The sequence below is a fragment of the Thalia democratica genome, chromosome 6 (assembly GCF_965202585.1).
Source record: "Thalia democratica chromosome 6, ktThaDemo2.hap1.1, whole genome shotgun sequence".
In the NCBI taxonomy this organism is placed as follows: domain Eukaryota; kingdom Metazoa; phylum Chordata; class Thaliacea; order Salpida; family Salpidae; genus Thalia; species Thalia democratica.
The window spans coordinates 57,743,288-57,758,946 of record NC_139170.1 but is presented as its reverse complement, the minus strand read 5'-3'; the positions used below and the strand labels follow the sequence as shown (position 1 = coordinate 57,758,946).

The following is a 15,659-nucleotide window of genomic DNA, read 5'->3' as shown; positions in this document are numbered from 1 at the left end:
TGTAATAATTCTTCAAACCACACTAAATTAATTCTTCAAATAGTTTTAAAAATTCTATTACCCTTGAAATCCTCTTTGTTAATTAAATACGCTTTCTTAAAATATACATTCTTCAACAATAAACACAATATGCAATGGTCTCAAGTAAGCAAGTTTCATGCAATTTCACCTTTCTCTTCCAAACTACTTTAAATTTAAAACTCATGCAATTTTCAACATATCAGTTTTTTTTTATTACTTCATAAAAAATTTATACTTTTTTAGACTGATTTCCCCTTAATTGTGTTTTTTGTAAATATACTTTTTTTAAATACAGTTTTACTTTTTAACAAATAAAAATTATTACTTTATTACAAGTTTTACAGATTTCTTTAATTGAAAAAAATGCATTTTGCTGTACCAGAGGTGCATGAATTGCAGGAAAGTAATGGTACAAACTATCAGGTAGTATGTTATTTAAATTGTTTAAAGTAATAAATGAAATAAAATAACTTTTTTTCTTGATAATTAAGTTGTTATAAAGAAATAGTTGTTACTAACTTCAGGATGGAACAAGGAACAAATTTTAGATAAATATATTTATTGTATAAAAAGTGTAAGTATAACTTATATAAAATAATTTTCAATGAACTAAAAAAGTTCAAAATATTGTTGAGATATAGTGAGGTGAGTAAAACTATTTCAAAACTTTTCAAATGCCCTATATGTCAGACGTTTGAAAAATTTAGAATTAAATTTTTGAGACGAAAACCTCTAGACAAATTCAAATCTAAATAAAAGAAAAACATATCTTTAAATTTTAAATAAATTCTGATTTAGTTAATAACTAAGAAAGAAAAAACTATAAATTTTGACAAAAACTAGTTTTAAAAATTTCTCAGAGAAGATTGACTTTCTTTTAAGTAATAATACTGAACCTATAAAATTGTTTTGATCATTGTAACTCTAAAGCTACTTTAAATTTGTTTTCACTTAGAATGTGAGAAAACTCTTCTAAATCAATTTAAAAAACTAAGCTTCTCATGTGGGCTGAATGTCTTTAAAAAAGTCATAAAGTAAAAGTACATATAAAATTAAGTTATTTAACTTAATAAATTAAATTTTTCACACTGAGCCCACCTTGAGGGCTTTATTATTAAAAAGGTTTATTTAAAGATGCAAAACTCAAAGGACTCGAGTTTCGTGACTATTCACTCATCAGCTTCAAAACAAGTTTAAAATAAAGCATAAAACAAAATCACTAATGAAAGTTAAATTTTTTTTGCATAAATAGATTATGACGTAATTTTGAAATTATCAAAAATCATGCAAAACGGCTTGTGCAATATTGATTTACCAATCGACAATAAACTAGCAAAAATTCATATAACTTCAGTGAGTAACTATATATTAGGACAGATAATTGAAAGAGATAAAGATAAAATTAAGATGCAAATTGAAATTTAGGTTATTTTAAGATGAAATTAAAACTTGTTAAACTTTAAAAGCGACTTTTTTATATGTCTACAAGACGATACAAACTTGCTTCTTTTGTTTAGGCATCTCTTAAAAACCCTAAAAACATTATAAAACAAATTCCTAACATAATAAATCAACACCTAAATAAAGATCAAGCAAAGAAGAAAATTTTCTAAAGACTAAAGATGAATATGAAAAAATAATGAAAAAATGCGGATACGACAACAAACTTAAATTTGAAAAACCTGAGCAACAACCTAATAATCAAAAACACAAAAGTAAAAGAAATGTAATCTGGTACAACCCTCCTTTTAGCAGTTCTGTAAAAACTAATATTGGAAGAAATTTTATAAATCTAGTCAAAAAACACTTCAATAAACAAAATCCGCTAACAAAAATTTTCAACAAACATAATATGCAAATAAGTTATTTGTGTACGGCAAATTTAGAGAATATCATTAAGACACACAACCAAAATATTTTAAATCAAAACTCAGGAATTCGAAGTCAATGTGGCTGCGCTGGTAGCTGTAAATATAATTTGAAAGGGGGTAATTGCCGTTCAGAGAACATCATCTACAAGGCCACAGTTAACTCTGGCGTTGAGACAAGGTTCTATGTCGGCTTGTGCTCAACTCAGTTTAGATTCAAGTATGCCAATCATAAAAAATCTTTTAAAGGCGGCATATATGAAAATGACACTGGACTTTCGAAGTATGTTTGTGGCAAAAAGCGCAGTGGCATTGACTTCGAAATATCCTGGGAAGTTATAAAAAGAGCACAGCCTATAGCCGACGGCAATAGCCCAATATGTAAGCTGTGTCTCAAAGAAGCATCAGCCGTTGTATATGCACTGAAAGACAAGAGATGCCTAAACAAAAGAAGCAAGTTTGTATCGTCTTGTAGACATATAAAAAAGTTGCTTTTGAAGTTTAACAAGTTTTAATTTCATCTTAAAATAACTTAAATTTCAATTTACATCTTAATTTTATCTTTATCTCTTTCAATTATCTGTTCTTATATATAATTACTCACTGAAGTTATATGAATTTTTGCTAGTTTATTGTCGATTGGTAAATCAATATTGCACAAGCCGTTTTGCATGATTTTTGATAATTTCAAAATTACGTCATAATCTATTTATGCAAAAAAAATTTAACTTTCATTAGTGATTTTGTTTTGTGCTTTATTTTAAACTTGTTTTGAAGCTGATGAGTGAATAGTCACAAAACTCGAGTCCTTTGAGTTTTGCATCTTTAAATAAACTTTTATATATATATATATATGTGTGTGTGTGTTTTATAATTTTTGCAAATTCATTTTGCCTATGAATTAAACATTTTATATTTTGTGGGAAAATTTAAAAGTTTTAATTTTGAAGAAGTATTGAGATTTATTTAAAATATGTTAATTTCTTTGGAATAAAAATTTTTGGTTAAATTATAATAACGTTAAACATCTTACTTTTGTTAAAAAATAGTTTGTCATTGCTTCTTTACTAGGAATGAACCAAGTTTATTTATATGCAATTTTTAAAATAATGGGGTTGTTTGATATAATATTTAAGTTTATTAACTTCACAATTATTTTAATTTAAATTAAAAACATATATTTTTCAGTCAAACATAAAAATACCTATTGTTTAAAGTCATTTTATAAAAGAATTTGAATTTTTTAATTTTGTAACAAAAACATTAAATAATTTTCTTTTTTCAAAAGCTACTTGTAAGTTTTGTATTATATTAAATTAAGTTTTATATTAATTTTTTGTTATAAATTACCATATAAGAGCAAAATTTATATCTTGTAAAAAATTTTGACTTCCTATGGCCTTAAACTTTTAAAGCAGCCTTAAGGCCAATCTTAATTTTTGTGACAAATAGGTCTTGACTACCCATTACCTTAATAAGTATACTTAAAATTTTAAAAAGCTTTTATAATGAAATATAAGTATATCTATAAATTTACATATGCACCAAACCATATATTATTGAACTACATAACATTTATTAGTCATTGTTCATGTAATAAGTAGATTTAAAAAATTTTAAAACTTCTCTATTTTTATGTAAATGGGGGAATGCACTGTATAATGAAATATAAGTAATACACTAAACTATATATTATTGAACTACATAATATTTATAAGTCATTGTTATTGTACAATTATAAACTTTAGGCATTCCACCTTCATGTTAATGGAGCAATGCACTGTATAGTGAGATACAGTCAGCTTCACAATATGAACGAGCAACTCAAGTTGGAATTCCAACAAAACGTGCCCCAATTTCCCCCCAAGAAAATATTCACCTTGAAGGGCAATGAACTTGAAGAAAGAAGGAAACAATTAGAGGTGAAAATTTGTTTGCTAATAGTAATCTGAGTTTTTTTTATTTTAATATAATTTGTATGCTTGTTGATATTTTTATGATACATAACTTTTGCTTTAAATAGTTCGGGTTTGACACACAATCAGTCTATTTTAAATGTAAGAAATTAACCAGGCCCATCTAGACTACTTTTTAGAATTCATTTTGCTAGTTTTTAAAAGTTTATGAAAAACTTTTTCTGGATAGTTATACTTTTTTCTGATAAAAGCTCCTTTTTATTTTTATTCTTTCAAAAATTGTCTCAGATGGTTTTTTTGTCTTGGCAGTTACTACTCTTTTTCAATTTTCTAAAAAGCTCAGGCTAGTTATTAGTCGCTCATATCAGGTAGCTTGCTTCAAAGAGTAACAACCCTGTTTTATAACAGCTAAATGGTAAAAAAGTCTATAGTTTTATAAAGCTAACAATATTTAAAAATATACAGAATATAAGTTTATAAACATTTATTTTGTTTTTCCAACTTGATTTTTTAAGGATCAAGTAAATGCTTATTTTGAATTGATGATGAAAGTTTTAGTTTGTTGTGAAAGGATTTATAAAGAGTTCTTGTCATGGAAAATAGGATTTAAACAAATAAATAAGAATAAATTTTTACTTGAAATTAAAACAAAATAAGTTTTAATATTAAGGTTGAATTTATGGTAAAGTTTAAATTTTAGTTAAGTTTCAAAATCAATATAACTACAAGAATAATAATAAAAGCTGTATGTAGCTTGTTTTTTTCTTCTAGTTAATTTTCAAAGTAGACATTGCTTAAGTAAAAATGTAGTTAATAGTACTAAGTCAGCTTTAAGTTGGGATGCATTTTAATGTAGCTAATTTTAATTGTGACGTAAATATTGAACATTTAAACAATTTTGTCTTGTAATAGCTGTCAAAATTTAAAATTTTGCTAGAATGCTTTTAATAAAAACTTATAGTTAAAAACAGTTTTTTACTTAAAAACAAAAATAATTAAATTTTGATATTAAGATTGAATTTATGGTAAAGTTAAAATTTTAGTTAAGTTAACTAAAGTATTTTGAAAAAAAAAGTTTATAGATATTCTATAAATATTTTAATATGTTTTTGTTTATAACTATATATGGAAATAAAATATTTTTCCCCACTTTTATATGAAAAAATTTCAATTTCATATGGTAAACTTTGATTTTTTATGTATCAAACAAGTAAGCTAAAATACTGTTTATGTTTTACTTAAAAGTTAATTTTCGCAGTTGAAAATATTCTTATTTTAGGTTACTCATATATTTAATTGATAAAATATTTGTATATAAATTAAATCTTTCAAAATTTATGTGTAACATAATACAATAAAAAAAAAAGTTTTCAAAAGTGTTCCTAAAATTTATCACTACCAATCCTATTTTCGTGACAACAAAAAGTTGAACTTTGATCACAAGATATTTGTGATAAGCTAGTTAAATCACAGCTGTATTTAACCACAAACTCTTAACTTTTAAAGATATAAAGTGCTTTATGTAATTGATTTTCAAGTGTTTCTTTAGCTTACCTAAAATTTAAGTATTTTTGTTGCACTTGTGTTGAAACAATTCTTATCAGTTTTTTTTTTCATAGTGGGAGTTTAAATATTATTGACTAACTGTTTAAAACAACTTTTACAAAAAACTATTTGTTAGTAAGAGTTTTTTAATTGTATGTTACTGTAAAAAAAACTTACAAATATGATAGTTGTAACCATTATAGAATGTCATGATGTAAAACTTATAAAATTTTGTTAACATTTATTTTCAATAACGAATATTCATTACAAAAATCTTTTTAAAAATTTTATAAAAGCACCATGTTAAAGTTGAGTAATTAATGTGGATAAATTATTTTTTATGAATTTGAAGAACGCGGTTTTTGTTTGTTCTAAAATAATCATAGTTTGCCTAAAATACTTTACTAAATGATTACTCCTGCACTTATCTATATATGTAAGCACTTATTAAAATTGAACTTGTTTTAGCATTTATTTTTACAATAATCAATTCCTAAGTGTTTGAATTACAACACCTTAAAATAAAAGCTCTATTGATTAAAAGGTTATCTAATTTTAAGATGAATCAAGGTTAGAAAAACATTTTTGATCTTCGTCTAAAAATTAATGAAAAAAAAATACAACTAATTTTTTACTTACGATTACAAAACATTATATATTAATATTTTACTACAAACTTACTTAAAAGTACTAATTAAGTTTTTTATGTATAAGTACAAAAAATTCTCATTATTTAAAAACGAAAAAGTGTTCAACAATAAATTTTTATTAATATAACACAGGTGTATATGCAGGAGTTGAGTCAGAACGAAGAGTTGCTTTCGTCTCAGATTTTCACCTCATTTTTACAGAAAGCTCAGCAAGAAACCAGATTGGAAACGACTACCCAAGTTGAGCTAGACATATACCTCATGAATCATAATAAGGTTAATTAAGTTTCAATTATTTAAAATTAACTGTATTAACATTTATTTATTAAGCAAGAATAGAATTTAAACTAGATATATATAACATTAATCACAGTAAAGTTTAAATAGTTTTTTTTTTATTTAAAGTTAAGTTGCTACAAAATTTTACTTTCATTTATTTTTTTAAGGTGATTTAATATTTTTCTCAATTTTTTCAAAATGAAAAAAAAACTTATTATTGGTTAAAATTAAATACATGGCTAATTTAAATATGACACAGTTGTTTGACCTTGAGTACAATTATTTTATTTTTAATTTTAAATACTTTTGATTTATTTCCCCATACTTTAAAAACGTGAAAATGCATTTCAATGATTTGACTTTGGGAGTTTTCTTAGTTTACCATTAAAACCAAGCTGGTAACAAATTAAATACGTTTTATTGATTATTTTTTTATCAAACTAAAACAATAATTTGTGTAAAAAATATATTAATCAAAAAAGAAATTACACTAGTAAACATATATATATATTTCATTTATTCTGTATTTAACTTGATAAACGTACTTTTTTCCAAAATTAAGTAAATCCAAAGAAACAACAAAGGCAGTAAATACTATTAAATTCAAAGGTAACATTAACGTGCAATTCAACGGACCAATCGGAAGACGTTTTGGAGAACCTGATGCTTCTGATTGGTTTAGAGGAGGATCTAGTTTACTACTTTGGATTGTTCCTTGTTGAAGATTACAACGTGGACGATGACAGGTGTTTTTATGAATTAATAATAGTTTTTTATAAGATAAATAAGACTTTTAATTAAGAAAATACGTTAAGTAAAAATACATTTTAGTTGAGTACAACTTAGTATTGGTAAGACAACTGCAGAGTTTAGTTAAATAATAAAACTTAAACAATATAAAAAATAATTAAATAAATAATTACTTTAGTAATTACAAATTAAACAATATATAATTATATATAGGTTGGTACTTGTGAGACAACTGCAGAATTTCGAATGCCCCTACATTACATTGAAATCATTAGAAGGTTGTTTGAATGCTGTATTTATTAATTTAATTTTTCTTAAAACCCCTACAAATACAAAAGTATTTATTCTAACGTAAATCAAGTTTTAAAATTTTTTGACGATTATCATTTTATTAAAAAATATCATTAATCATTTTTTAATCCTTTAGTGTTTTTTGTTAGATAAAGTTATAAATTATACTATTAAAAGTTTTTTTGTTTATATAACATTTTACTTTGGCCATTTAAAATAACCAGCACTTCATAGGTAAACATACGTCAGTATAAAGTGACATTTATCTTTAAACCTAGTAAACTGTTCAAAACTTCTTATTATATTTTTTCCAATTCAAATAGCTCATAATTAAATATTTATACAAGCAAACAAAATACTTAATAGTAGTAACAAAGTCTTATCTTGTAATTAGTTTTTTTTAACAGGAAAATCAAATTACAAAATAGTAGTTAGGAAAACTTATTATCTTATCATCTTATAATTAGTTTTTATCAACAGGAAAATCAAATTACAAGATAGTAGTCAGGAAAACTTATTGGGATACGTCTTTTGATGCCATGCTACTACACAATTCTGTTGCTTTGAATCTACTGCATACACAGGTTAGAAAAATATTTATTAACTTATTTAAATTATATTATTTAATGCTAATAGTTTAAATACAGTTTTTCCAAAATTATCTGCATGAATGTCGTTAGTTAAGAAATAGTTTAGGTTAGTAATTGTCATTTCATGTAACTGTCTCCAATACTAGATTTGAATGTTATGCTTAACAAAAAAAGTTTGTTCATAAGCGCAGAAACTTACTTCGCAGTGCATCGGTTAGCACTTTGGTTTGTTTTAATATAATTTCTTGTTATATACAGGCACAGAAACATCAAAATGAGACATATGATAAAAAATATTAAAGCAATTTTACTAACACTATTTGTTTTTAAACACAAATAAATCGCAAGCACAAAAGGATTTTAAAAAAGTTTTAAAAATAACCTCATTTAATCACAATAAACAAAAAAATTGTTATACAAATAGTTATGCAACTACATTATGTATGTTTTAATATATTTTATTAACAGGCACAGAAAAATATCATAATGGGTCCATATGACAAAAACTATTAACGTAATTTTATAACACCATTTGTTTTTAAACGCAAATAATTAACAAGCATGAAAATATTTTTATGAAATAAAATACGCTCATTTAATCAAAATAAACAAAAAATTGTTATCAACAGGCGCAGAAAGACATCAAGATGGGGTGGATCGAATGCCCGAAACAAACGAGGAAGCAACTCGCACAGTACACCCGCAAACACAGCAAACGCGAGTACATGCAACTGGTGCAATCGCTGCACAAGTACAACTACCTTCAGTTTGAACCTTGCGAGTGTTCGTACCCTGTGGTGGGTTCTAGGGTGGTTGTGAGTGTTGGTGGGTACGAGTTGAGGTTGATGTATTTGGGAAAGAACGAGGAAAAAACCACAGAGGAAGCCACTTTTCAGGTAGTTATAAATTTTATGTATTTACTACATTATTTATTTGATAGAGAAAAAGATATGATTGTAAAATTTAATTTTTCTTTTTTATTTTTGTTGTATGATATGTTCGGGTCGTTTACTTTTTACAAAGCCATTTTTTAGTGTTCAGCTATTGTCATAAAAATGTTTCACTATTTTTATTGCACTGTTCTAAAACAATAATAACACTTTTAGTCAGTTTTTACGTTCTCACTGCTGTCTTTGTTCCTTGTTACTTTATTGATGAATTGAAATTTTATAAAGTTTTTAAAAAGTAATGGGTTTTGTTAAATTAGTTTTCAATTTTAATAAATGCATTTTTTGAATTGATAATTAGGAAGTAATTATGATTGTCTACAGTTAATCTTAAAACAAAGTAAAATTCTAATGTTTTTATGTAACTTTTTTGTTAATCAGATTAAAAAAAACTATCTTTGGCTTTAGAAAGTTTTTTATATGAAGATAAATCATTAGGATTACTTTATTTACATATAACTTTTTGAATTCTTTAATCAGGAAATAGTTATGCTTGTCTGCAGTAAATCTTAGAATAAAGTAATATTCTAATTTTTATGATATAACTTTTTTCTTGTAAGATTGAAAAGACTTAAAACTTTTTTTTTGAAATCAATTAAAACTAAAAAGTAATTGATATATTGTTATTATTTTACTGTTCACATACAATTAAATTGTTACCATTAGTTATTTAAAATGCTAACCACGTTTTGTTTAACATTTCTTAAAATTTTTTATATCATATTCAAATAATAAAGATATACTATTGTTATTTTACGTACTGATATTTTAAATTAATGTTTCTAATAATTATATACATATGTTAAAGATCAAACAATTAAGTGTATTAAAATTTTTCGGTTTCAGTTTTATTTTATGTTCAAATAAGTAAACTAATAACATTTTTTTACTTAAGACTTAAGAAAGCTAAAAAATTACATCTTTATAAAAATACATTTTGCTTTATTTTACGGAAAAAAAAAATCAATAAGACTATCTTCAATTGAAAGTAATTCTTTGTTTTACAAATTAAATACAAATTTTACAAACTAAGTAGAACATAGTTATTTTTTTTTAATATACAATAAATATCCAGTAGATAAAAGTTCTTTTTGTAGTATTTTTGTTTTAGGTTACGAATTAAGTCCTTGAAAATTTTATTACAATGAGAATTTGATTGCTTTTAATAATTATTTTTAAATGTGGTTGCTCATATTGATTTAAAAGTTACATTTCATATACAAAACTTTTATTTCCTTATCTCAAGAATTAAATGGTTGAACAATATGAAAGCTAAATATAAAACATGTTGTTCATTTACAATTTTAATGATAGGTGACAAGGATAAAGTCGTGGAAAATAGCTTGCAGACACAAACTGAAATCACCGTCCAGACACACAAATAACAACAACAATGCCGAACTGCAGCTTTCATTCGAATATTTGATTGATAAGGAAAATCTCAAGTGGATACACATTCAATCTAATCAGGTTAATAATATATAAACACACAATATTTAAATGTAGTAGTGTTTATACAGTGTATTATTAATTTTTCTGCGCAGACTTTTTTATACACAACCAACTTACTACAAAACTCAGTGTCACTTTTTATTTAATGAGCTTTATTTAGTGTACTTGATCAACATTTGTTTTTGGTATAAAAGTTTTCTTTTTGAACTAAACTTACTTAGGATCATGATATGAAAGTACACTATTATCTTTTTTTTTAACAGTATGAAGTTTTGGTAGTTGTTTAGTACTTTTACTTAGTATTTTTCAAACAGCATAAAATTTAACTTAAAATTTTCATTAAAAAACGTTGTTATTTAGAAAAGTAAACATTTTTACCAGGCTATTGTGATCAGCATGTCAATAAAATCGATGGTAAATGAGATTGTAATGAAGAAGAATGGAAACAAAGTAAAGAAGCCTTCGGACAGACCTAACAGAAAACATTATGAGTATAAAGTTAGTTAAATTAGTAATTAATTCTTGATTTACGTTGATATTTCAAATTAAAAGGTTTAAAAAAAACGTAAATCTAATAAATACATGCTTTTTTTAACCAAAAATTACAGGGGTTAATAAACTATTTTACACAAGTGAACAATCTATTTATGTCACTAGTCTTACTAAATAACCTTGAGCACATTATTTCCAGTCAAAACCATTTATACTACAATACTATTATTTAATATTATGAATGCAAGGCACCCAGACACCCTAATAAATAAAAAGTGCAACTCAATTTTCGCTTGATAGTTGTAGTTGTTAATTATAACAATGGAAAAAAAAAGTTTAAATACTTTGTAATAAAATGTTTAATAATAAATAGTTTACTTTAATTAATTTTTTATAAACTTAAGCTTAGGCATCATTTTATGATAACCAAAAAAGATGTTTTACATGGTCTCTAATTTAAAGAAAGAACCTTGTAAAAAGCTCTATGTTTAAAATTTTAAATTTATTAAAAAAATTTGTTAAATTTTTACTTTAATTTGTAGGATATTAATATCATGTTGTATTCCTAAGCAATGTATTTTTATTATCTTAACTGTTTTGAAATATTAATCTTTATCTGATCACTAAGCCCACTTTTAAAATAGTTTTAGCAAGTTAAAAAGTTAAGTGCTGCTAAAGTTAATAAGAACTACTATGGCTAGGTTCTTCAGAGCAGCAAATATTGTATTCTATATTTTACAGTGTTTACCTTATAAAACTTAACAACATTAGTACAACAAGTTTTTCAAAAACTTTATAGAGAAAGTTCTTATTGTGCAAAAAGTAGTTTTGTTTATGAATAAGCATCAGAAGTTTAATTTGAGAAAACATCAAGGAAAAGGAAATTCTTGTTAATGTAAGATTTTAAACTATTTGAAGAATTTGTTATCTATTAGTTAGAAAGTTAGGTTTATTTTATGTTTAACTTTCTTTAAAAAATCTTATAAAAATATATATAACATAAAAATTTATTGCATTTATATTTTTAAGAGTAAAAAGTTGAGTTTACAATTGGAATCAAAAGTTGTTTTAAATACGGTTAGTAAATTAAATATAATAAACATAAGGTGTTAGAACATAGTCTGTTCAATAATTGATTTATTGGCTAACCCAGGGGTCAGCAGGAATTTGGTTATCGGGGGACGAAATTCAAAAAAAAAATATTGTGGGTTGCTGTTGAAGTTTTAATATTCACTTTTATAACAGACCCGAAATATCCAGTAAAAATTTTAAATTTCTTATTCATGTCACTTATTCATTAGTTTACCGACCCCTGGGCTAACCATTTTCCAAACAATATTAACAAAAAAATTTATTTAGTGAAAAATTTACCAAAAAAAAAATAAAACTTGATACAATTTATTTAAAAAAAACAAGATAAAAAACATTACTAACAAAGAAAAATTTACAATTTCTTTATATATACATATATACAGTGCATACTGTTTTATTTTTGTTTTAGGTAACATGTGAAGTTATTAAGGGCAAAATCTATATTTTCAAAGTTTGAGAATTAAAGTTTTAAGAAAAAATTTGTATTACGTACCTAATTTTTCAATTTATGTAAAAATTTAAACTAAAGTTCGTGTAGAGCAAGGTCTCCCAAACTTTTTTTCAAATGGTCCCCTTTAAAATGATTAAAAAATCTATGGCCCCCTTGTACCAAGATTACTCATAAACTACCATAAAATACACCTAAGGCCCTTTTTGCTTTTCATCAGCAACTCTAGAATACCTAGTGTAATTTCAAAACTGCCAAAAAAAAACATAAAAGACTTTTTTTTTTGCTCTTCATCAACAACTCCAGAATATCTAATGAGAGTTTCAAATTATGACTTCATGGCCCCCCTGTGGCTCCTTTACTGCTCAATGCCCCCCTTTGCTGCTCATGGCCTCCAGAGTATCTGCCCATTTTGGGAAACCCTGGTGTAGAGTCATCATTATTTTTCCAAAGCTCCTCACATTTTTGTGAATTATTCATGTATACAGGGTTGCCAAAAAAGCTGGAATTTTAAACAAAAAATGTATCATACAGATTAAAAAAAAGTGTCTTCATCAAAAATCTTTTTTTATCAAAAACGCATTTAAAGTAGCTTTACAGTATCTTTTCAATGATTTTATACTACTTAACTTAGTTTTTTACCTTAAACTTAACTTTAAATTAAAAATATACCCAAATATGTGTTCTTTAAAAACCTAGAGGAAATTTTGAAAAACTGGAGAAAATTTTCCAAAAAGATTTGGAAACCCTGTATAGATATTTATTTAAAGTTTATATTTTCAGCTTATTATATTTTATATAATTCAGCCACGAAAATTGTGGTTGAGATATTATTTTTGGCAAACATAAATTTCATTTCAAACGTTGTTGCTTCTAATAAAATGTATCATAACTTACAAACATATTTTTTTAACTTTAAATATTTTAAGTATTTTATTTATCAAATGACAGCCCAGAGACGAGTCAGCCTCTCAACATTTGTTCAACAGCCAGCAAAATCATCAGGATGATCATCAGAAGGAGGAGAAGATCAACTTGAAGAAGAGGATCACTAACAAGATGCGCAGGTTGTCGTGGAGACGATCCGTCAATCTGCCTAGCGACCAGGAGGGTGGGGATTACAGCAGGTTGCTAGGCAACGAGTATGGAGATATGGGTGACACAGGTATTGGGGAAGATAATCTGTAGTTTTTTAATTTGTAATACAGAAGCTTTTTTTAACTTGAGCAACTTTACAACTAGACGTTTAAAAATGTTTGTAATTATATTTTGGTTTCTAAAAAATTGTTAAGTTTTTAATCTTATCAAGTTGCTTTAGTTTCATTATAAGAATTTTACATTAACTACTTTAGACTACTGGCATTAAATTTCAGCATATAATTTTATCACTTCGTTTATACTAACAAGGTTTGTTACTAAAAGTGGATTTTTTTGGTGAAAATTCTTGAACATTCTTTATCTAGAATGTATACCAATTGTATTAAATTCCAAATAAATCTGGACTTCCTTTATGAAAATCATTAACTATGTTTTTATTTCTTGTTTTTAAGCTTTAAAATATTCATTCCCAAATTTAACATTTCAGTTTTTAGTGTATTTAAAGACTTAGCATGTACATAAAGCAGCAAGTGCAAAATATTATAAGTTTTAGTTTTTGAAAACAAAGTTTAATCGCATTTTAAATTTTACTAAATTTTTTTTTTTTGTTAAATTTGCTTAAGAGTTAAGAATTTTATTAAATTGATACTTTTCAGTCTAAATAAATGTAAAAAAAGTATTGAAGTAAGGTTTCTTGATAAAATCGCAAAATTTACAAAACAAATAATTTATGCTGTAAGCTTGAAAAATAGCTAAATTGTTTTTTTGTAAATATTACTACAACTTGTTTATACCGCTGTTTATTTTTATTAAAATCATGAAATTTTTATTGTATTTATCATGACTTTCATTAGTTTTCGCTTTACTTTCGAAATTCTTCACATTTAGCTTTTAACTTTCAAAGTTTTAATTTTTATTCAAAGACCTAAGAATAAGCTTTGTGCCTAGCTTTAAGTCAAAATGCTAAATTTTCATTATCGGCCAAATGTGCAAATACTTCAATGTCATGTGTAAATAGTTTTAATTTTTACAAATTTGTACAAGCTACCTATTTAACAACAACTAATTTCAAAAAAAAACTTTTGTTGATAAAAAATAAGCTTGTATTAACAAAATTATTTTAATCTTGTATTTTGTTTTATAAGTTTGTTTTGTTTTTTGTGTTAGTTTTAGGTTTTTAGTTTTTAAATGTAAAAGAGTTTTAAAGCAAGTTAAAATATTTTATACGTTTTTGATAAGAAGCTAAAGTTGCAATTGCTTATTTATACTACTATCAATTTTATTTTTCAAACTAATAAGGCTTTAAATTTGCTCTTAACTAACTTTTGTTTGTTTCTAAACTATATTATACTTTATTCGTATTACTAAATACACATTTTACTAAGTATAAATTTATTACTAAATATTTAGATGTTGAAAAATTTTAATTGTTTAGTAAATATTTAAATATTAAATAGTAAAATCACTGTATTTTATTGACCAAAATACTTAAAAGCTGCATATTTTTCTTTTTTTTTCAATATTTTTGTACGTGATGTTTTTGAAAGTTAATGTGTTGTAAGACCGGAAAAATGTTTCTATAAATAAGTTCAATATAAATTTAATTGAAAACTAAATAGTTTGTTCTTCACTATATGTTTTAATTTCAATGGTTGTTGTCCACTTTTTTATGTGTAGTCCACAATAAAATTTACAAAAACTTTTGTACTGGTTTTCTTTAAAGTATAGTTAACAAGTTTTTAATTTTTATAAAAGTTTTACTGTAAAAAGTAATTTGTATTTTTTTATAAATTTTTTATGTAGTTTAAGCTTACAGTTGAAAGTATAGAAATAAATTTATAAAATCTGTAAATTTTTTCAGGAATTAAGTTTTTCTTTGTTTTAATTTAAAAGTGATTACAAACTAATCTTTTAAAGTACTAATTATTTTTTAAGCTCATTGAAAATTAAATGAATCACTCTATTGTAGAAAGCATAATAAATTACGCACATAAAAACCAAAATAGATTTTTATTGATTATAATTTGCTGCATTAGAGCTTTATGTGCAATGATTTTTAAGTGCAGTTTTTATTATCAAAATTACCTACTATTAAGTTTCCCAAAGTAGTTATTTACGATTCATTAAATTTAAAAGCTGTTATTTATAAAGCTTTTATTTCATTAAAAAAAATTTAATGAAAACATTCAATTTTACAAACTTGAATATTTTTCAAAGACT

General features: G+C 24.6%; 1 protein-coding gene across 1 annotated transcript; it reads left to right on the top strand.

Annotated features, from left to right (window-relative positions):
* Positions 1 to 354: 354 nt before the first annotated feature.
* Positions 355 to 14,012, top strand: LOC145838016 (sorting nexin-17-like). Its single transcript, XM_082945536.1, has 10 exons — positions 355 to 444; positions 3,638 to 3,811; positions 6,133 to 6,276; positions 6,889 to 7,025; positions 7,243 to 7,307; positions 7,801 to 7,904; positions 8,540 to 8,806; positions 10,172 to 10,327; positions 10,691 to 10,807; positions 13,293 to 14,012. Exons 1-10 carry the CDS (start codon positions 385 to 387, stop codon positions 13,527 to 13,529), a joined length of 1,461 nt encoding a protein of 486 aa, XP_082801662.1. The 5' UTR covers positions 355 to 384; the 3' UTR covers positions 13,530 to 14,012.
* The last annotated feature ends 1,647 nt before the right edge of the window (positions 14,013 to 15,659 follow it).